The sequence below is a fragment of the Leptodactylus fuscus genome, chromosome 6 (genome assembly GCF_031893055.1).
Source record: "Leptodactylus fuscus isolate aLepFus1 chromosome 6, aLepFus1.hap2, whole genome shotgun sequence".
NCBI lineage: Eukaryota > Metazoa > Chordata > Amphibia > Anura > Leptodactylidae > Leptodactylus > Leptodactylus fuscus.
The window spans coordinates 27,932,421-27,951,379 of record NC_134270.1 but is presented as its reverse complement, the minus strand read 5'-3'; the positions used below and the strand labels follow the sequence as shown (position 1 = coordinate 27,951,379).

At 43.7% G+C, this 18,959-nt stretch overlaps 1 protein-coding gene across 3 annotated transcripts in view; it reads right to left on the bottom strand.

Moving 5' to 3' along the window:
- Positions 1-18,959, bottom strand: part of PLCH2 (phospholipase C eta 2) — a 441,994-nt gene that overhangs the window by 150,131 nt on the left and 272,904 nt on the right. For all 3 annotated transcript variants that reach the window (XM_075279623.1, XM_075279620.1, XM_075279621.1), the window contains exons 2-4: positions 18,249-18,395; positions 4,467-4,710; positions 2,015-2,144 (exon numbers count right to left, since the gene is read on the bottom strand). In XM_075279623.1, coding sequence (XP_075135724.1) covers positions 2,015-2,144; positions 4,467-4,710; positions 18,249-18,395 — 521 coding nt within the window. The remainder of the gene's footprint in view (positions 1-2,014; positions 2,145-4,466; positions 4,711-18,248; positions 18,396-18,959) is intronic.

The window sequence follows — 18,959 nt, the reverse complement described above, 5'->3', positions numbered from 1 at the left end:
CCATAGCCTGATAGGTCAGTTCTTGGCAGCTGCTTAGAAATGCCAGAGAATACCCGCCAAGACAATCATGTCTGGTGTAGACCTTGCTAATAAGACTTCAGATTGTACAAATCAAAATCCAATATTTATTCTCCAAAACTTTACACTAGATCAGTCCTAGGTAATTGGTAGCCGGGGATTTACATTGCTAAATTATCTGAAGGGTTCAGAACAAAGTTATAGTATTAATTAAAAACTGAGAATTAGCAATTAAATGCGCCGTTATTAAAACAGCAGATGTCACTTTACCCAGAATACAGTGACAGTAATCTGCGGACACAAGAGGATGGATCGCTGGAGAAGACACCTGTCAGGATCACGTCTATGGCCAGGCTTAACAATACTTGTCTTGGGCTGTGAGGCTGGATCTTCCATGGTGTTATCTCTCTTAATTACATTAATATCAAGAGGATGACGGAGACAACCCAGTGTAGGGATCACCAGTCAGCAGGAAAAACATATATATGGTATCCATTGGGGTTGAGCGTTTTGGAAAGATCGGACCCCGATCGGCGATCGAGCAAATTTCACGATTGCGATCGGCTGGTAAATGAATGGAAATCGTATTTTGAAATCTCTAGATCGGCTCAACCCTTCCCATAGAGGATCACAATGCACATTTTTTTTCCTATCAGTATGTCTTTGTAGAATGGGAGGAAACCCACGCAGACACGGGGAGAACATACAAGCTCATTGTAGATGTTCCTGGTGGGATTCAAACTCAGGACTCCAGCGCTGCAAGGATTTTTGTGGAATTCTGATAATGGCAATGAAAGAAGCTCTGTCTGAAAATGCACATCAGCACCCCATTCCCCTGGCTACTTGGGGCCACAGCAGTCTGAACACCAGCTATTAGACACTTATGCTATAAAAGATAAGCATTAGAGATGAGCGAGTAGTATTTGATCGAATACTACGGTATTCAAAATATTCATACTAGATCGAATACTACTAGCTATTCGCAGTAAATATTCGATCCAGAACCAGCATTGATTGACCGAACGCTGTGTATACAGTGTATAGCATTCGGCAAATCAACGCTGTTTCTGAAGCAGGCTCATCCTTGCTAGGAGCAAACAGCTTGCTGTTATGAGGGAGCTGACTTTTTCTCATAGGAATGCATTGACCAGTGTTGATTGGCCAGTGTACAGCATTCGGCCAATCAACGCTGTTTCTGCCGGAGGCTGGTCTGTGAGGAGGCGGAGTCTATGATCGGACCACAGCAGTCTCCATTGTGGTCCGAACTTAGACTCCGCCTCCTCACAGACGAGCCTCCGGCAGAACCAGCATTGATTGGCCAAATGCTGTACACTGGCCAATCAACGCTGGTCAATGCATTCCTATGAGAAAAAAATCAGCTCCTTCGTAACAGCAAACTGCCAGCTCTCCCGACTAGCAAGGACGAGCCTGCTGCAAAACCAAAACCAGCGTTGATTTGCCGCAGGCTCGTCTTTGCTAGTCGGGAGAGCTGGCAGCTTGCAGTTATGAGAGAGCTTACTTTTTATCAGCGCAACTGCAAGCTCTGTGCAGTTAAAGTGCACAGACCCCATAGACTATAATGGGGTCCGTGCGCTTTAACTGCACAGCACTCCTCCTAAACACTCCCCTCCTGCTATTCGTAGACTTGGTGACTCTCCTTTAGTCTTAGGATCCCCTGAAACGTGATCTAATATTGAGGCTCTACTCGAAATCAAAATTGAATCTCGAATATTTCACTGTTCGCTCATCTCTAATAAGCATCCAGTATAGTAACAAAAAATGATGGAGGGAGTCAAATATAGAATGGATAAAGTACAGTGGATGCAAGTAGGGATTGTATGATCACAAAGAACCCCTTTAAAACCCACCATAATATCTATCTATCTATCTATCTAGTCTACACATCTGTTAGATAGGATATCATTGGTAACACAGGTCCAGCACCTTCTGATATCATGCAGAGAGAACATATCACAGCCATTACAATGTCACTTACCTTGAACATCTGCTTTACTTTCTGGCGCGGCAGGTTGACATTCAGTTTGTGCATCAGTTGCAGGACTTCATTTATGCTTAAGCTGCCATCTCCGTTCTTATCGGCTTCATCAAAGGTCTGCTTCAACCATATTTGACAGGAGTTAAGGAGAAAACCATAAGACCACAGCCATATTAACAGGTAGACTCTACTCTAGGGGAGTGAGACTTCTATAATAGTCACTGACTCTTCCACCAATACCTGTGACTTAAGTAGCGGTGATCCCTTACTAAGGTTATCCTAGCGGACAACACAGCTGGCTGAAGTTATGCTCTATCCTGATCCAAAATCAAAGCCAATAATCCAAATAGCTGAAAACTTTTCTCTCTCTTAATCTTCAGACATTGCAAAAAAACACGTTTACCATTTTTTTTTCCAGAAACAGCACCACTCGTATCCCATGGCGGTGTCTGGTATTGCAGCTCAACTCCTCTGATCTCCACGCTTGCTAACTATGTTACTGTAGATATTTCCAGAAGTAAACTGAAGTTTCAAGGTATCTTGTAAAGGGTCCACAATCTACATTTCCCATATACAAGACTTATGTCCTATGTAGTGGTGGGTCATAGGGTCCCCTAATGAGTGTGACTGCTACCTCTGCACCCTGTATAGCAATGGTCTAGTATATTACTGTATTTAGGATCGCCATACAGAACCAGGTAGTACAAGTCTTACTTCTCTCTGGCAGATGGCAGGAACCAATTCTATTCCCCATGGTACGTTCTGTCTTGTATTATAAGTCTTATTTTATTAGACGAGTGTTCGGTGCATCATTTGTGTACAATTAGATGTGGAGCTCTCAGGATTCTTTGTCTCTCCCAGTTACCGGCTCAAGGCAACTTCATTTTCTGTCCGTATCTTCTGTAGGAGACTGGAGATCATCAATACTTCTATACAGACAATGAAAAAGCATAGGAAATCCTACAGCCGGAACGCTTCAGTTAATAACCACCTATAAGTGAAGGCTTCCTGGCAGAGACTTGTCTGAACATCTTGTAACATAAGGTTTCATTCTGTATTATTGAGTGCGTTCGGCTAAGAACATCGTACAAAGTTGAGGCCAATTGTCTTTTGCGTGGGTTGTGATTTCCTTCGAAGTAAAGCATGAAATAAAATGGCAACCATGAAAAGGGGTTGTCTTACCATGAAACAGTAATATAAAAAGGAGAATATTTGCTATTTAGCGAGGATTTATTGTAGAATTATGGCCTTTATTGCCAGAGTATGGTGCCATCTGTGTACAGAGCGTAAAGTAAGGCACACGTCCACCTAGTGAGTGACGTCTATACTACAAAGTTATTTATATTCACCTGTATACATTGTTATTGAGTGGGAAGATTTAGGGGCAGAGGCCAAGGGGTTAAAGCAGGCAGCAGGGGTGAACGCAGGGTCAGTCTGGCCAGTAGCAGCCTGCCCGCCCCTTGTTGGTGGGTCACTGGTGGTGGGTTGTGGGGGTGATATGGGTGAGAGGCCTACGTGGTGTGGTGTAGAATCTCATCTTAGGTATGGGGATCTGGTTATGGAGTGTTAGGACCTGGGGAAGTCCCCCTGGTTGAGCATGGTCCCTTGTGGGGGGATTGGATCCTAGGTCTGGGAGGTGGCACGGATACCCAAGGTGCATTTTGGTGCCTGGGTAATGGTCACGGATAGAGATGAGCGAGTACTGTTCGGATCAGCCGATCCGAACAGCACGCTCCATAGAAATGAATGGATGCACCTGGTACTTCCGCTTTGATGTCGGCCGGCCGCTTAACCCCTCGCGTGCCGGCTACGTCTATTCATTTCTATGCGAGCGTGCTGTTCGGATCGGCTGATCCGAACAGTACTCGCTCATCTCTAGTCACGGAGCCTTTCACCCTTGCAGGGAAGTTATCGCACTTTATTAGGTTAGACATTTGGGGGTGGTATTGTTTACAGTATCCAATGATGTTTATGTTTAATGTTCAGTATTTATCATTACTGCCCCCTATAGGGTGGTACTGTGTTAACTGTTTGATACATTGTTGTAATAAATAAATCGGCCTGACCGGCCAGTTAGAATCCAGCAGGTGTCCTGGTCTTCATTGAGGGGGTTGGCAGGTTGGAGGTGGGTACTGGTTACGCGTCTTCAAAAGGTAGCCCGGGACGGTAGGACCTACTCTCCTCTTCCCCATGTAATGTTGTTTTCTCTGTCATTTTTAGCCTCCAGTGCAGGTGTAAACATAATCTTGTACCACTATGGGCAGAAGAAAGCCATCATTTTCCTGTGTGTTTCCATATAATATCGGAGACACAGTGAACAGCAATTACAGGCTAAAAACCACAGACCAAAGCTGGTTAGATGTGCAGGAGATGTGAGTATTGCTGATCCCTCCATTACTTTATGCATATACAATAACATCCTTTGGTAACACTAGTCTGCAGAAAAGGATATTGGTCTCGGGTTCTTTGACGCTTCGATAGACTATCTTCATCACTGATACCTGCCATCAGGTACTTCAGACCAGTTATCCACGTCCGCGCTTCTTCACCACTTGAGGACACCAAATCCAGAGACTCCATGTGATCCCCATAGTAGATACTGAAGCAACAGTTGGGGTCAAAGCTGCCATCGGCATAGCGCTGGAAGATCTCCGACTGCTTCCCCTCACAGACCTCCTGGATGGTATCAATCGATACTGAAACGAAAAAGAAAAAAATTAATACGAAGGCTAGATGGTGTCAGAGGGTTAGTATTATATGACCGATGTAGTAATGTACATTATATAGTTAGCTAAACTGTTACGCTCTGAATCTTCAGTATATACAGGACATAAAAATACATATCCACAAGGTGTGCACATCCGCTCATTGGGTGGTCCGATTGCAGGGACCCCAACTAAACAAAAAAGGGATGAGATTTCTCTGAAATTCCATTAAGTATAATCACAGTTAGCAGTGATGGGAATCCATGCTAGGAATAAGAGGACGAGCCATGCTGAGGACTATTATTTAAAGGGATACCATGCCAAGGACTAGCAATAAAAGGGGAACCATCTTGAGGACCTTAGTAGAGATGAGCGAGTAGTCTTCGATCAAATACTACGGTGTTCGAAATACTCATACTCGATCGAGTACCACTCGCTATTCGAATGGAAAAGTTCGATGCAGAACCAGCATTGATTGGCCGAATGCTATACAGTTGGCCAACCAACGCTGGTTCTTCTCCTACCTTTAGAAGTCTTCTCCGTGCAGCTTCCCTGCGGCATCTTCCGGCTCTTCATTCACTCTGCCAGGCATCGGGCCAGGGCAGAGCCGACTGCACATGCCCACTTGTAATGGAGGCATGCGCAGTCGGCTCTGCCCAGGCCCGATGCCTGGCAGAGTGAATGAAGAGGCGGAAGATGCCGCAGGGAAGCTGCAAGGAAAAGACTGCTCGGAGGATCCAGCCTGACCCTCACTCGTGGACTTGGTAAGTATAATTTGATCGAACGTTGCCTACCCCTAAAACGAGCATTTTCCCCCCATAGACTATAATAGGGTTCGCTATTCGATTTGAGTAGTCGAATATTGAGGGGCTACTCGAAACGAATATTGAACCTCGAACATTTTACTGTTCACTCATCTCTAGACCTTAGCTATTTATTAGTCGCGATATAGACCTGGTTCTGTGCAATATGCTGCCGTAATGCCAAGTATAAAATACTGTATGTTATTTTGGGATCTTTTGTTATTTGCCTTTCTTATGGGTGGTTTAGGGGTGATTTAGGTTTGCAGACTCTCTTTGACACATTCATTGCATTCTGTAGATCTTTATTTTTTAGAACAGTGTTCTCAATCTTTTTAAGCCAAATACCCCCTAGTGGAAAACGTTCGAACCAAGTACCCCCAATGGACAACTTTGGTGTCAGTCACGTGACAGATCCCGTGCCCAGTATCAAGTAGGGGATCAACTGGCCCCCAGTAGCCTTGGAACCCGAGAACTTGCTAAATCTGTCCATTTCAGACCACTGGTTCCCAGCCACCTGAGACTATATGGCACACCCCCTGGAGTACACATGCCACTGGTTAAGAACAACTGATTTAGAAGACCACTCCTATAAAAGGACCACTTTTCTGTGCAAATTTAGGTGATCTGTTCATAGCAGTTTCACAGTTAACCATGCTAAAATTCACAATGAACCGCAATCCGCTGTCAGAAGTAGACTTCTACAAGTTGTACCCTCTAATGTAATAGCTGTCCAAAAATTTTACATCTTCCTTTCTTCATTCTGTTTATCAAATAATAAAAGGACAACTCCGGAGAAGATCACGCCTCGAACTGATAGATGAGAGCAGTATATGGGATATAATTTCCCCTGTGATATGTGATGGGAGAACACAAATCCAATATAGAGAGGAACAAAACAAAAGTCTACTCTCCTCCTCCATCGATCACTGTACGGGGCGTGCTGGCACCCAGCTAGTGAGAACGGCTTTATCCTTCTAGATCATTACATCATTCGATTGGGAGAGCATTAATTTCTCATTACACACAGTAAAGCTGTTCAGAAATGCAGATAAATGGTTACTGTAGTAGATGTTGGTCAGGGAGCCATTTAGTAATCTCCGCACTCAAGACAAAGTAAAGAAGCACTCCGATATTTATTGTATCTTAATATAAAAATGAGCCCGTGTGAATTATAATGTACCTGAATACGTTATGGCTGGACTTATTACAAAGTTATGAGCTCCCCTCTGGAGCGCTGATAATGTATCATTGTAGGTCTATTAGAGCCAGCTCTGACTCTGACTAGTGTTTGACCGTAATCTGAAGCCTTACACAACCTCAGACAACAGGTACCAGTGCTGCATCATTACAGTCCCATCAGGAGGACGCCCTCTTTATTCAGATATTACAGAGAGCCAGTGGGCAATAATGGCTGACCTACATTACACATTCGCTATATTTTGTGTACAGATTTAATGCAGAATAAAACTTTTGTAAGCAATCCCCGAAATGCAAATCAGCGACTCATTGCACATCTTGATCCCTGTGATCTGCCATCTCAACATATCATAGGTCTCTTTAAACAGGCCATCTGCTTCCCAGCACATACACCCGCCTTGTGCTCTGCGAGGCTTCATTCTCTTGTGTACAATGCTGTCGAAGCAAGCAGACAAAGACAATCTAGTTGTACACACCGCAGCACGACTATGACAGTGCCAGAATAAAAAGAGTACCAGGAGATGCATTACACTCAAAGATAACATGAACCCCTGGGAGGAAGCCAGCGGGGAGGAAAAACACATGTCCGCAGTAATGTAATGACTGCATCTTGTCAGAGACTGGCAATCTAATGGGAGCTGTACTTCTCCATCACTAGAAATGCCAACATTGACACTGATAAAACGAGAAGACGCAGCACCCTGGAGGGACGAGGTCAGGGCGGAAGCAAAGTGCACTGTATCTTGTTTCGGACATTATGGATGCGACTGGTCCGTCTAGACATTCACAACTGTGTCTTTTTGTATATGGAGATGGCCAGTCCATGAAACAGAATACATCCATGTCCCTAAATTTCAGCACAAAGGATAGCGTGGAGTTAATTCGCAAAGCGTAAACTCACTTCTACAGCCTTTTATTACTGCAACACAAATGAGTCACAGCAACTTCTCCATGACATTGCGGGCAGGATAACATGGAGCTGTGCCAACTTGATCTAGACCACCTGTGAAAAGGGTGGGGGGTAATTTATCAATCCATGTACACCAGTTTTCTAGTATAGACAGGTGTTAATATTGTGTATTTTTATGCATGGTCCTTTTGTAAAAGTGGACGGAGGGTGCAGAGAACAAAATAGGCTGTGCCAGGGATGCCTTGGTCCACCAAATTTATTATAACTCACACTAGAAGCCTAGCATTGGTTATATAGGAAGTCTACCATTTTCTGTCATGCGTAAACCTCCATTCGACACATAGGAGTGTGCCTGATTTATTATGAAGATGGATCCAGACTTTGTGAAAATTGACGTTGGCAGTCTCCCCCTACACCCTTGAATTCCACCACACCAAATAGGTTGAGCCCAAGGCATGTTTTGGGTTAAAAACACAGAAGTTGCAGATACAGTAATGTGAAAATGTATTGATATTCATCACACAATGACATTAAGTTGAACTTGGGTGAATTAAATTTCTACATGTGCAGGTGGTGGACTGTTATATTCTTTATAGGTTCCTATTTAGGGTTGAGCGATCGGGATCGAAAAGATCGGATTTTGATTGGCGATCGAGCAAATGTCACGATTGAGATTGGCTAGAAAAGGATTGGAAATCAGATTTTAAAATCGATCTTGAAATATCAAGATTGGTTCAACCCTACACCTATATTTGGACCACACGTACATTGCTGAGATGCCACATACATATATCTGTTGCATTGTACAACCCATGGCACATTGTGATGGGGTGAAAGTCATGATGTAACTGTAGGAATAACAATCTTCTGGGTGCTCATGGTGGGAGGTATGATGGACATGGAGCATGGCAATATTGATGTGCTGCACTAGGGGAACCAGGTAGGGTCCATAATAGGAGGGAGCTGGCACCATTTGGGCCATGCGTTGAGTGTCTGATGTCTCAGATCTGTTTGTGCATATAGTGTATTTAGACTGGAACCTCTTCGTAGAGCAATCTTGTCACCCTGTGATAGAAGAGTATGCCTAGAAGACAATCTGGAAGACGGGAGGTTGGAAGGTGCAAAAACAGACTTGGGCTCATGTGTGAAGGAGCTCACCCATTGTGTGAGAGCTGTTCCCACAAGGAGATAAGAAGGATTAATCTGCCAAAAAGTACTGGAGGGGGTCAGAAAAGTAGAAGAAGATCAGAATAGCACTATTTCAAATGTTTTAGACACATGTGGAAAAAAAAAATGCTGCAAAGTAAGAATATTTTTAGAATTAGAAGGGTTAATATTTTATTTTTGTGAATTGGCAAAATAAAGTGAATGAAGAAAACTCTAAATCTCATCAATATTTGATGTGACCTTCGCCCTTTGACTTCCATCAGTCCTTCTAGATACACTTGTAGACAGTTTTTGAGGGCTCTCGGCAGGGAGGTTGTTCCTGCCATGTTGGAGAACTAAGCACAAATCTTCTGTGGATGTAGGCTTGCTCCAATCCTTCTGTCTCTTCATGTAATCCCAGACAGACTGGATGATGTTGAGATCAGGGCTCTTTGGGGGCCGTATCCTCACTTCCAGGACTCCTCCTCCAACAAGTCTATTTCTGTCAGCATTCTATCTTTGCAGCATTTTTTACTACACTTGCCTAAAACTTTTGTATCATTGTAGATTGAATGCTTAAAGAATGACTGCAAGGCGAAATGTAATATGGCCATAGGGCCTTAGAAGTGTTCATAGTTAGAGATGAGCGAGTAGTATTCGATCGAATGCTACGGTATTCGAAATACTCGTACTCGATCGAGTACCACTCGCTATTCGAATTGAAAAATTCGATGCAGAACCAGCGTTGATTAGCCAAATGCTATACAGTCGGCCAATCAACGCTGGTTCATCTCCTACCTTTAGAAGTCTTCTCCGCGCAGCCTCCCCGCGGCATCTTCCGGCTCTGAATTCACTCTGCCAGGCATCGGGCCTGGGCAGAGCTGACTGCGCATGCCCGCGCTACAAGAAAATGGCCGCTTTGACTGTATGCGGCCATTTCCTTGTAGTGCGGGCATGCGCAGTCGGCTCTGCCCAGCCCCGATGCCTAGCAGAATGAATTCATTGCCGGATGATGACGCAGGGACGCTGCACGGAGAAGACTTCTTGGAGAATCCAGCCCGACCCTCACTCGTGGACTTGGGAAGTTCAATTTGATCTAATGTTGCCTACCCCTGAAACGAGCATTTCCCCCCCATAGAGTATAATAGGATTTGATATTCGATTCGAGTAGTCGAATATTGAGGGGCTACTCCAAACAAATATTGAATATTTAACTACTCGCTCATCTCTATTCATAGTAAAACATCACACCTAAACTGCAAATCCTTGAAGGTCAAACTATTCCCCCACAAGTGGTTAAGGCCACCAGAAGGTTTGCAGTATTAGCACATGATGTTCGGACCTCTCATCTACGAATAGCTATAGGACACCATCACCTACATTATAGATGTCATTTTCCCCTCATTAGTCTACACAACATCATTTCCTGGACCACGAGAGCGGTGATGTTAATTTTTCTCAATGAGACATCTTTTCTCCAGGGTAAATCCTCTGCTTTAGGCAATACTTGCGCTCCGGGCAATGAAATCTTAAAAGGCAATGGAGTCAATGGCCTGATGGTTCATGATGGCATCGAAATGGGACCGACAGAGGTTCTTCTGTGCCCTACATTACAATTGCTTGATTTGTACATGACATCCTAATGTCACGACAAGAGGGAATATAGATGGATAGTTTTTGGAAGCACATCTAGAACAAAAAATCTATATGACATCCCAATTATTTAATACAGTCTGTTTTAGCTGGGTGGTTTCTGCTCCAACCTTCTCCTGTCTGTAGGTTCTTGGACAGTAAGTAGCTGTCAGATAAAATACAACACCAGCACCTTTTACTATTTCTTTCATCTGATCTGGTCTGAGTAAGGGCTGTTGTACATGACGGGGATGAAATCGAGAAAAAGTCTGTTACTTGGCTGCATTTCCTGGCTCATATCTACACACCGTTTCAGACTACACCTGTAAAAGCCATTGTTGAAACCTCAATGATCCCTGGAAATAAGGTGCTGGATAAGGAAGGAGACTACATAACCACCCAAGACTAAGACTTATGTAATACACTGGAGAGTTCCTATAGGATTTCACATTGGATCCAATTTGGAGCCACTAAGAGAACTGCAGGATCATGAACATCAGAACTAGAGATGAGCGAACAGTGTTCTATCGAACACATTTTCGATCGGATATCAGGGTGTTCGCCATGTTCGAATCGAATCGAACACCGCGTGGTAAAGTGCGCCAAAATTCGATTCCCCTCCCACCTTCCCTGGCGCCTTTTTTGCACCAATAACAGCGCAGGGGAGGTGGGACAGGAACTACGACACTGGGGGCATTGAAAAAAATTGGAAAAAGTCATTGGCTGCCGAAATCAGGTGACCTCCATTTTAGACGAATAGTGGATTTCAAATCCGGGTCATATGAGAATGTGAACTTTGTGACTATGAGACAGGGATAGCTGTACAGGCAGGGATAGCTAGGGATAACCTTTATTTAGGGGGGAATGTTATTAAAAATAACTTTTTGGGGCTCTATCGGGTGTGTAATTGTGATTTTTGTGAGATAAACTTTTTCCCATAGGGATGCATTGGCCAGCGCTGATTGGCCGAATTCCGTACTCTGGCCAATCAGTGCTGGCCAATGCATTCTATTAGCTTGATGAAGCAGAGTGTGCACAAGGGTTCAAGCGCACCCTCGGCTCTGATGTAGGAGAGTCGAGGGTGCACTTGAACCCTTGTGCACCCTCGGCTCTGCTACATCAGAGCCGAGGGTGCGCTTGAACCCTTGTGCACACTCTGCTTCATCAAGCTAATAGAATGCATTGGCCAGCGCTGATTGGCCAATGCATTCTATTAGCCCGATGAAGTAGAGCTGAATGTGTGTGCTAAGCACACACATTCAGCTCTACTTCATCGGGCTAATAGAATGCATTGGCCAGCGCTGATTGGCCAGAGTACGGAATTCGGCCAATCAGCGCTGGCTCTGCTGGAGGAGGCGGAGTCTAAGATCGCTCCACACCAGTCTCCATTCAGGTCCGACCTTAGACTCCGCCTCCTCCAGCAGAGCCAGCGCTGATTGGCCGAATTCCGTACTCTGGCCAATCAGCACTGGCTAATGCATTGTATTGGCGTGATGAAGCAGTGCTGAATGTGTGTGCTTAGCACACACATTCAGCTCTACTTCATCGGGCTAATAGAATGCATTGGCCAATCAGCGCTGGCCAATGCATTCTATTAGCGTGAACTGAGTTTGCACAGGGGTTCTAGTGCACCCTCGGCTCTGCTACATCAGATTGCTACATCTGATGTAGCAGTGCCGAGTGTGCATCAGATGTGTAGTTGAGCAAAACTGACTCAGCACTGCTAAGTCTCTGCATTCGCATAGGAATGCATTGGCCAGCCTTCGGCCAATCAGCGCTGGCTCTGCCGGAGGAGGCGGAGTCTAAGGTCGGACCTGAATGGAGACTGGTGTGGAGCGATCTTAGACTCCGCCTCCTCCAGCAGAGCCAGCGCTGATTGGTCGAGTTCCGTACTCTGGCCAATCAGCACTGGCCAATGCATTTCTATGGGGAAAAGTTAGCTTGCGAAAATCGCAAACTGACAGGGATTTCCATGAAATAAAGTGACTTTTATGCCCCCAGACATGCTTCCCCTGCTGTCCCAGTGTCATTCCAGGGTGTTGGTATCATTTCCTGGGGTGTCATAGTGGACTTGGTGACCCTCCAGACACGAATTTGGGTTTCCCCCTTAACGAGTTTATGTTCCCCATAGACTATAATGGGGTTCGAAACCCATTCGAACACTCGAACAGTGAGCGGCTGTTCGAATCGAATTTCGAACCTCGAACATTTTAGTGTTCGCTCATCTCTAATCAGAACCAAAGCCTAAGTGTCCAATATATAGATACAGATATAAATGGCTCCTTTGTCTCCTGATGGCACATTCAGACAGAGCCTTCTCCAGAGCCCTGCAGGTTTATTATCTGAAGCTGCAACAAAACATGTCAAAAATATATCTGCTCTTTCATTAAATTGAAGTAAATACGACCAAAAATAGAACCTTTATAGAAGAGAATAGAACATTCCAATTAAAATATTCACTGTGTGTGTGTATGGGGCTCACAATTATTTGGCTACTATGTCAGGAAGCCACTAAATTTAGCATCCCTGTTTATTGCTAAAGCTGGTGAATGTGACAGATTTCGTAGCATTAAATAATAGATCTAGTGCATTGGTACAAATATACCCTAGTTCAGATTAGATGTTCATTAACAGAGATGAGCGAACAGTAAAATGTCCGAGGTTCGATATTCGTTTCGAGTAGCCCCTCAATATTCGACTACTCGAATCGAATATTGAACCCTATTATAGTCTATGGGGGGGAAAATGCTTGTTTCAGGGGTAGGCAACGTTCGAACAAATTATACTTACCAAGTCCACGAGTGAGGGTCGGGCTGGATCCTCCGAGAAGTCTTCTCCTTGCAGCATCCCCGTGGCGTCTTCCGGCTGTTCTTTCACTCTGCCAGGCATCCCGACTGCGCATGCCTGGCAGAGTGAATGAAGAGCCGGAAGACGCCGCGAGGAAGCTGCACGGAGAAGACATCTTAAGGTAGGAGAAGAACCAGCGTTGATTGGCCGACTGTATAGCATTCGGCCAACCAATGCTGGTTCTGCATCAAACTTTTACATTCGAACAGCGAGTGGTACTCGATCGAGTACGAGTATTTCGAATACCGTAGTATTCAATCGAATACCTACTCGATCGAGTACTACTCGCTCATCTCATCTCTATTCATTAAGTAAAAAGGCACTAGAAAATTCTCAAGTGACAAATTCCCATCACTATGGTTGAGCGATTGGGAAAGATCGGATCCCGACCAACGAGAGCAAATTTCACGATCGCGATTGGCTGGAAAATGATAGAAAATCGGATTTTAAAAAAGATCCTGAAATCTGAAGATCGGCTCAATCCTACCCATCACCCTATAAATGGGAACAAGGGTGTGGCTAGATTAGCACTATCAATTTAGTACATACCATCTACTAATAAAATATCCATTCTTCCTATACGCAAGTTTCAGTATATACTGTATATGCCCAGACAGATCACAGTTTAGCTGCACAGATCACCATTCTGGTATCCTGAATTGCCTGGATTATAGCTAAAGCTAAGGCTAGGTTTACTCAGTATGAGGGGCCTGGATGGGACTTGGTTACTATTTCACTGGATGATTCACAGGTAGCATTGACAAGATGTAGACGTGGTTATTAATAGAAATAATACCGCACTCATTTTCCAGCTCTCCATCAAACACATGGCAGTCAGGTCCTATAATTTACATAATAAACACTTAGACTAAAAAAGGAATCTCGTAGCTGATTGTTATTACAGGTTTCTTATTAGGTCTCAGTGCTGAAGAGAATGATGAAAGGATAGATTATGTAGCTACGTATAGATGTAACAAAGTTTAACTTGACATTGATACCATTGAATACAAGAAAAACCAATGAAAAAGGTTAAAAAGGTAAGGAGTTAAAAGTTCTGTACCCCAATTAAGTGTCAACTTAAACTTTGCTGTATCTCTAAGTCGGGCCCTACGCATCTATATTTGCATTCATATGCTTACTATATACATAGCATTAGAGAAGACAACGTGGTGGCCCAGCTTGCTGGACAAGAGGACGGACAAGGAACGTTTTGGGTGGATCGGGGCAAAGCTGTGTAGACATGACCTGGGGTTGGAACACTTGACTTGGTTGATATTGGAATCTTTACTTCTAGCATTCCTTTACCAAAGAAATTAACACAGTGGATAAGCTCACTCCAATAATCGGCAACACCGAGTCATTGAAAGTGCATAAAACTCTTTCACGGGCAACAAAGGGGGCTGATTTTCATGGCTTGTGTGTCAAATTTGTCATCATTGATGTAAATTAAACCAGAATTTTTTGCTTAGACACAGGTTGTTGTTTCGGCGCACCAACCCCAGAGGATGCACCGCATTTATAACCAAGCATGAACCTTGTCCTAAATTAAGTGCCGAATTCCAGTGGTAAGGGACTACCAAGACCAAGAAAACATCAGTTTGGATAAATCAGCCCCCACAACGTACAGAAAGATAACACTGGCTCTTGCTCTTTATTTTTGCTTTTGGCGGAGGTAACAGTTTAGACCTATCACTTTCACTGACATTGCCAAACAACAACGTTTGCACTTACGCACCAACAGAAAGGACTTGGGGGATCAGAAGGTTACGGTCGCTCTGACACCGGTTAACACACAGAAGGAAATTATTTTAGAAAAGTTCTGTGGCTTCTCTGTTCCTCACTGCATCCCACAATGGCACTGATAGAATGGAGATAGACTTTCACCTTGATTACTGACTGGGTATGGACTTGACCCAAGGGTGGCAAAGTCACTTCCATTTATAGACCGTGCCTAAACAAAACATATGATATTGCACCATGGCGGCATCTACTAGAATGTTTGGACAAGGCCCTGTCAGCACAGAAACCAGCCCATGATATACATTGCCACAATGGTCACAGCAGAAACAACATTGATGGGTTCAGAATGGCTTTGAAGATTTCATGTGCAGGATTTTTGTTATGAAAGTGGATTCCATCTGATTTCCAATGTTTGCCCATTTAGGACAGACTGGTGCATGCCTTTACCTTTTTCCAAATACTTTTTTTTCCAGATCCTTTCCCATTCTTTTCTTAAACTTTATGGACATATTCCTCTTTTCAAATCTCCAGTTATCTGTTTCCCAGAAAAAAAGCGTGATTCATCGTTGACAAATCTTGATCTCCATTGACATCTTGCTGGGTATCATGATAGCTTATCAGAGCAGTGGTATAAAGTCAATGGAGCACCAGTAGCTGGATGTCTGGCTTGTAGCTCAGTGTCATACAAATGCTTTCTGATGGTTTGTGTGAACACCGTTTGCTGCCCTAGGCCTGTGATATCCATTCTCACTTGTAGTACAGAATGGATCACTACATAACTTTCCTCCAATCAGATGACCCATCTGTGCAGGGATCTGCCCCCGAGCACCTCTTGCTGTCATTGCAGTTCATTGTTGTTCTCTCAACCACTGGGACAACTGACATCTTGGCCTAGGAGTTTGGTGATAAACCAAATTCTCCCAGCTCAAGAATTTCACCCCACTAGACAGCACAGAAGGCATCACACAATTATTCCAGTGCACATGAAAGGATTTTTGAGGTTTCACGTGACCAAAAACATTTTGCTTGAGAAGTGCATGTAATAGGCTATCAATAGAAGTTTTGTGGGGGTCCAATGGTTATTACAGGAGGTTGGGGAGCTGCCTCACCCTTCACTGTTTAGCAGGTAGAGCTCTGTGACCCCTTATATCAGCCAGTCAGACAGACCCCTAATATGATATTGATGGACTTCTCTAAGTATAGGAAATAAATTATGTAGTGTGGGAAAATCCCTTTAAATTTAATAATGGGAACCCCATTTGTAACAAGGAACTTGCAATGAGTTATAGAGGAGTATACTCATTAACAGAAATTATGAATATTGCATAAAGATTTCATCACTCCTCCTTAAATGGCTTGTCTTACTGGTGCCCAATACCTCCCTGCCAAGGACCATTCACCTTCTGGAGGAATTTGAGTACTCTTGGGCTTACATATAGGGCAAGTAAGCGTTGATTCTATTCTATGGGACTCTGGGTTACCCAAAGACCATGCCATGTAACCCGCCTGTAGTGATCTGATTTACTTACCTAGGAATATGTATAACCAAAATAATAAATCCATTGAGAAAAAAAATATATGCCCCTCCTGGGTTATGTTGAGTCCAAGGGTAAAGTATGGGGGTAATGCCATTGTCTGTTCCACGATGTATCTGCTGTGGAGTTTGTACATTGGATTGGTGTTCCTAACACTCTTCCATTGCAGGAGGTTTTACTTCATAAAAATCATATCTCCGTACCATGTACCTCCCCACTATGTTGCCCTCTGTGATATATTCCCATGTTTACCCATCTTCATGACATGGTGGGGTCTCCTTTTGGATTGCAGATAATCTTATGGTGTTGGTAGATGTCATCCATTGCTCTTTCAGGTCTTTTACACACAAATACCTTCAACTTACCTAGGAGCAAGTTGCTCTTTTTCACCAATGAAGTCTTGTTAGCGTTTCCCTTTCCCAGAATTCTTAGCAAGGTATACATGGTCTTACAAATCCCGCTCCGTAATGAGACACATTACCGATTCTGACCCATGTCGAGACCTCTCACATAGTCCGCCAGTACCTTTATAAGGAGAGGTAACAACCTCGAAACAACTGTCTACGTATTGGTCCCACTTCCTTTTTCAAGGAGTTATGCTGGCATGGCTATCATTCTTTGAAAACCATACAATAGAGAGCTACCTTCCAAAAGGTGGCACTAGGAGAAAGTTCTTTTTCATTGTTATTTGCATATTCTTTACCCCAATTTACCTGGCACATCATGTTATTCGAAGTATCTATAACCTGTATCTTGGGGTCAACTTCCTGAAAATACACGCCCTATAGTTCAATACTCCTTGATAAGGATATTAACTCTAAGGGTCTATAGGCCATTATATCTTCTTTGCATTTTCACCTTTTAGAAGCTTTCACACAACTAACCAGAAAAAAGATGGATGACGCAAAGCCTATTGCAGACTTCTAGCACATAACTTAGTAATGTGCCTACCTGACATCATTTTAGGATAAAGTGGAATCCATGTTACCCCATATAGTTACGAACTCCAGAGGCGAGTTAGATTAGTCTATATAACCACATCATACCCATGTTTTCACTAGGTAAGAGAAATGTTTTGCCTGAAAGGGAACAGAAATTTGATGGATGGGCAATAAACATTCCTTTGTGGGCCAGAAGAAGAAATTGGTTAATACAACTATCCCATTGAAGAAGACGGTATGTAAGAGGTTGTCCACAAAAGTATTCTAAAGTTTAGCATGTGTGGGCTGGCCACTGACTTGTTCTTGAACCTAAATCTGAGAGTTGACGTCTCTTGTAGGGTTGAAGGTGCCATCGGCACGGGTGTGAGGTGTAAGTCTGTCCATTACATGGTTGATCACTCATTTAAATGGCACCGTTTAACACCAGGCCTCCTTCAAGAGCTACTAAAATGGTCATATATAGATGGTCACAAGTTTCCCTGGCGATATCAGCTGATCGCCATGGTGTTTGGGTTTTTAGAATCTGGAAACACAGTGATCAGCTCATTATCTAGAGGGTTTCCTGTTCAAGACAATTCCTTTAAAACTGAAAACAGATATAATGAGGACTATTAGTCATCAGCAACACAAAAAGTTGCATTTCTCAGAATCTTCACCAAACACGTGGAATCTGACTGGTCAAATTTGTGGCTTAACTTTTGACAAATAGATCAGACTTCGAAAGCGAACGGGAGTCATTTGACATCTATACTATAAGAACATATGGTTGTACTCTTACTCTTTGCTTTCTCATTCTTCCTTGAAGGTCTCCACCGTATACAAGACTTGTGTTCATCCAGGTAGTAGAAACGAACTAAACCTTTGGAGCTACCGCGCAGCTTGATCATCTGAGTACCAGCTTGCATAGAACTCATACATCTTTCCACTGCAAGAAAAAGCAGAACAAAGCCATGATGTTACAAGATATGAAGACAAAGTACACTTACAAAAGAAGGCGACTTATAAAGACGGTACATCAAAGGATCTGGTAACTCTCTGTGAAGTCAGTAAACTGTACCTTAGAACGTTAAGGTTAATCTTGGAGAGAGACTGTCACCAGAACCCAACATATTAACCCACCGATAGATATGCTCATGGGTAGAGATGAGCGAGTAGTACTCGATCGAGTAGGTATTCGATGGAATACTACGGTATTTGAAATACTCGTACTCGATCGAGTACCACTCGCTATTTGAATGGAAAAGTTTGATGCAGAACCAGCATTGATTGGCCGAATGCTATACAGTCGGCCAATCAACGCTGGTTCTTCTCCTACCTTTAGAAGTCTTCTCCGTGCAGCTTCCCCGCGGCGTCTACCGGCTCTGAATTCACTCTGCCAGGCATCGGGCCTGGGCAGAGCCAACTGCGCATGTCCGCTTGTAGTGCGGACATGCGCAGTCGGCTCTGCCCAGGCCCGATGCCTGGCAGAGTGAATGAAGAGCCGTAAAAT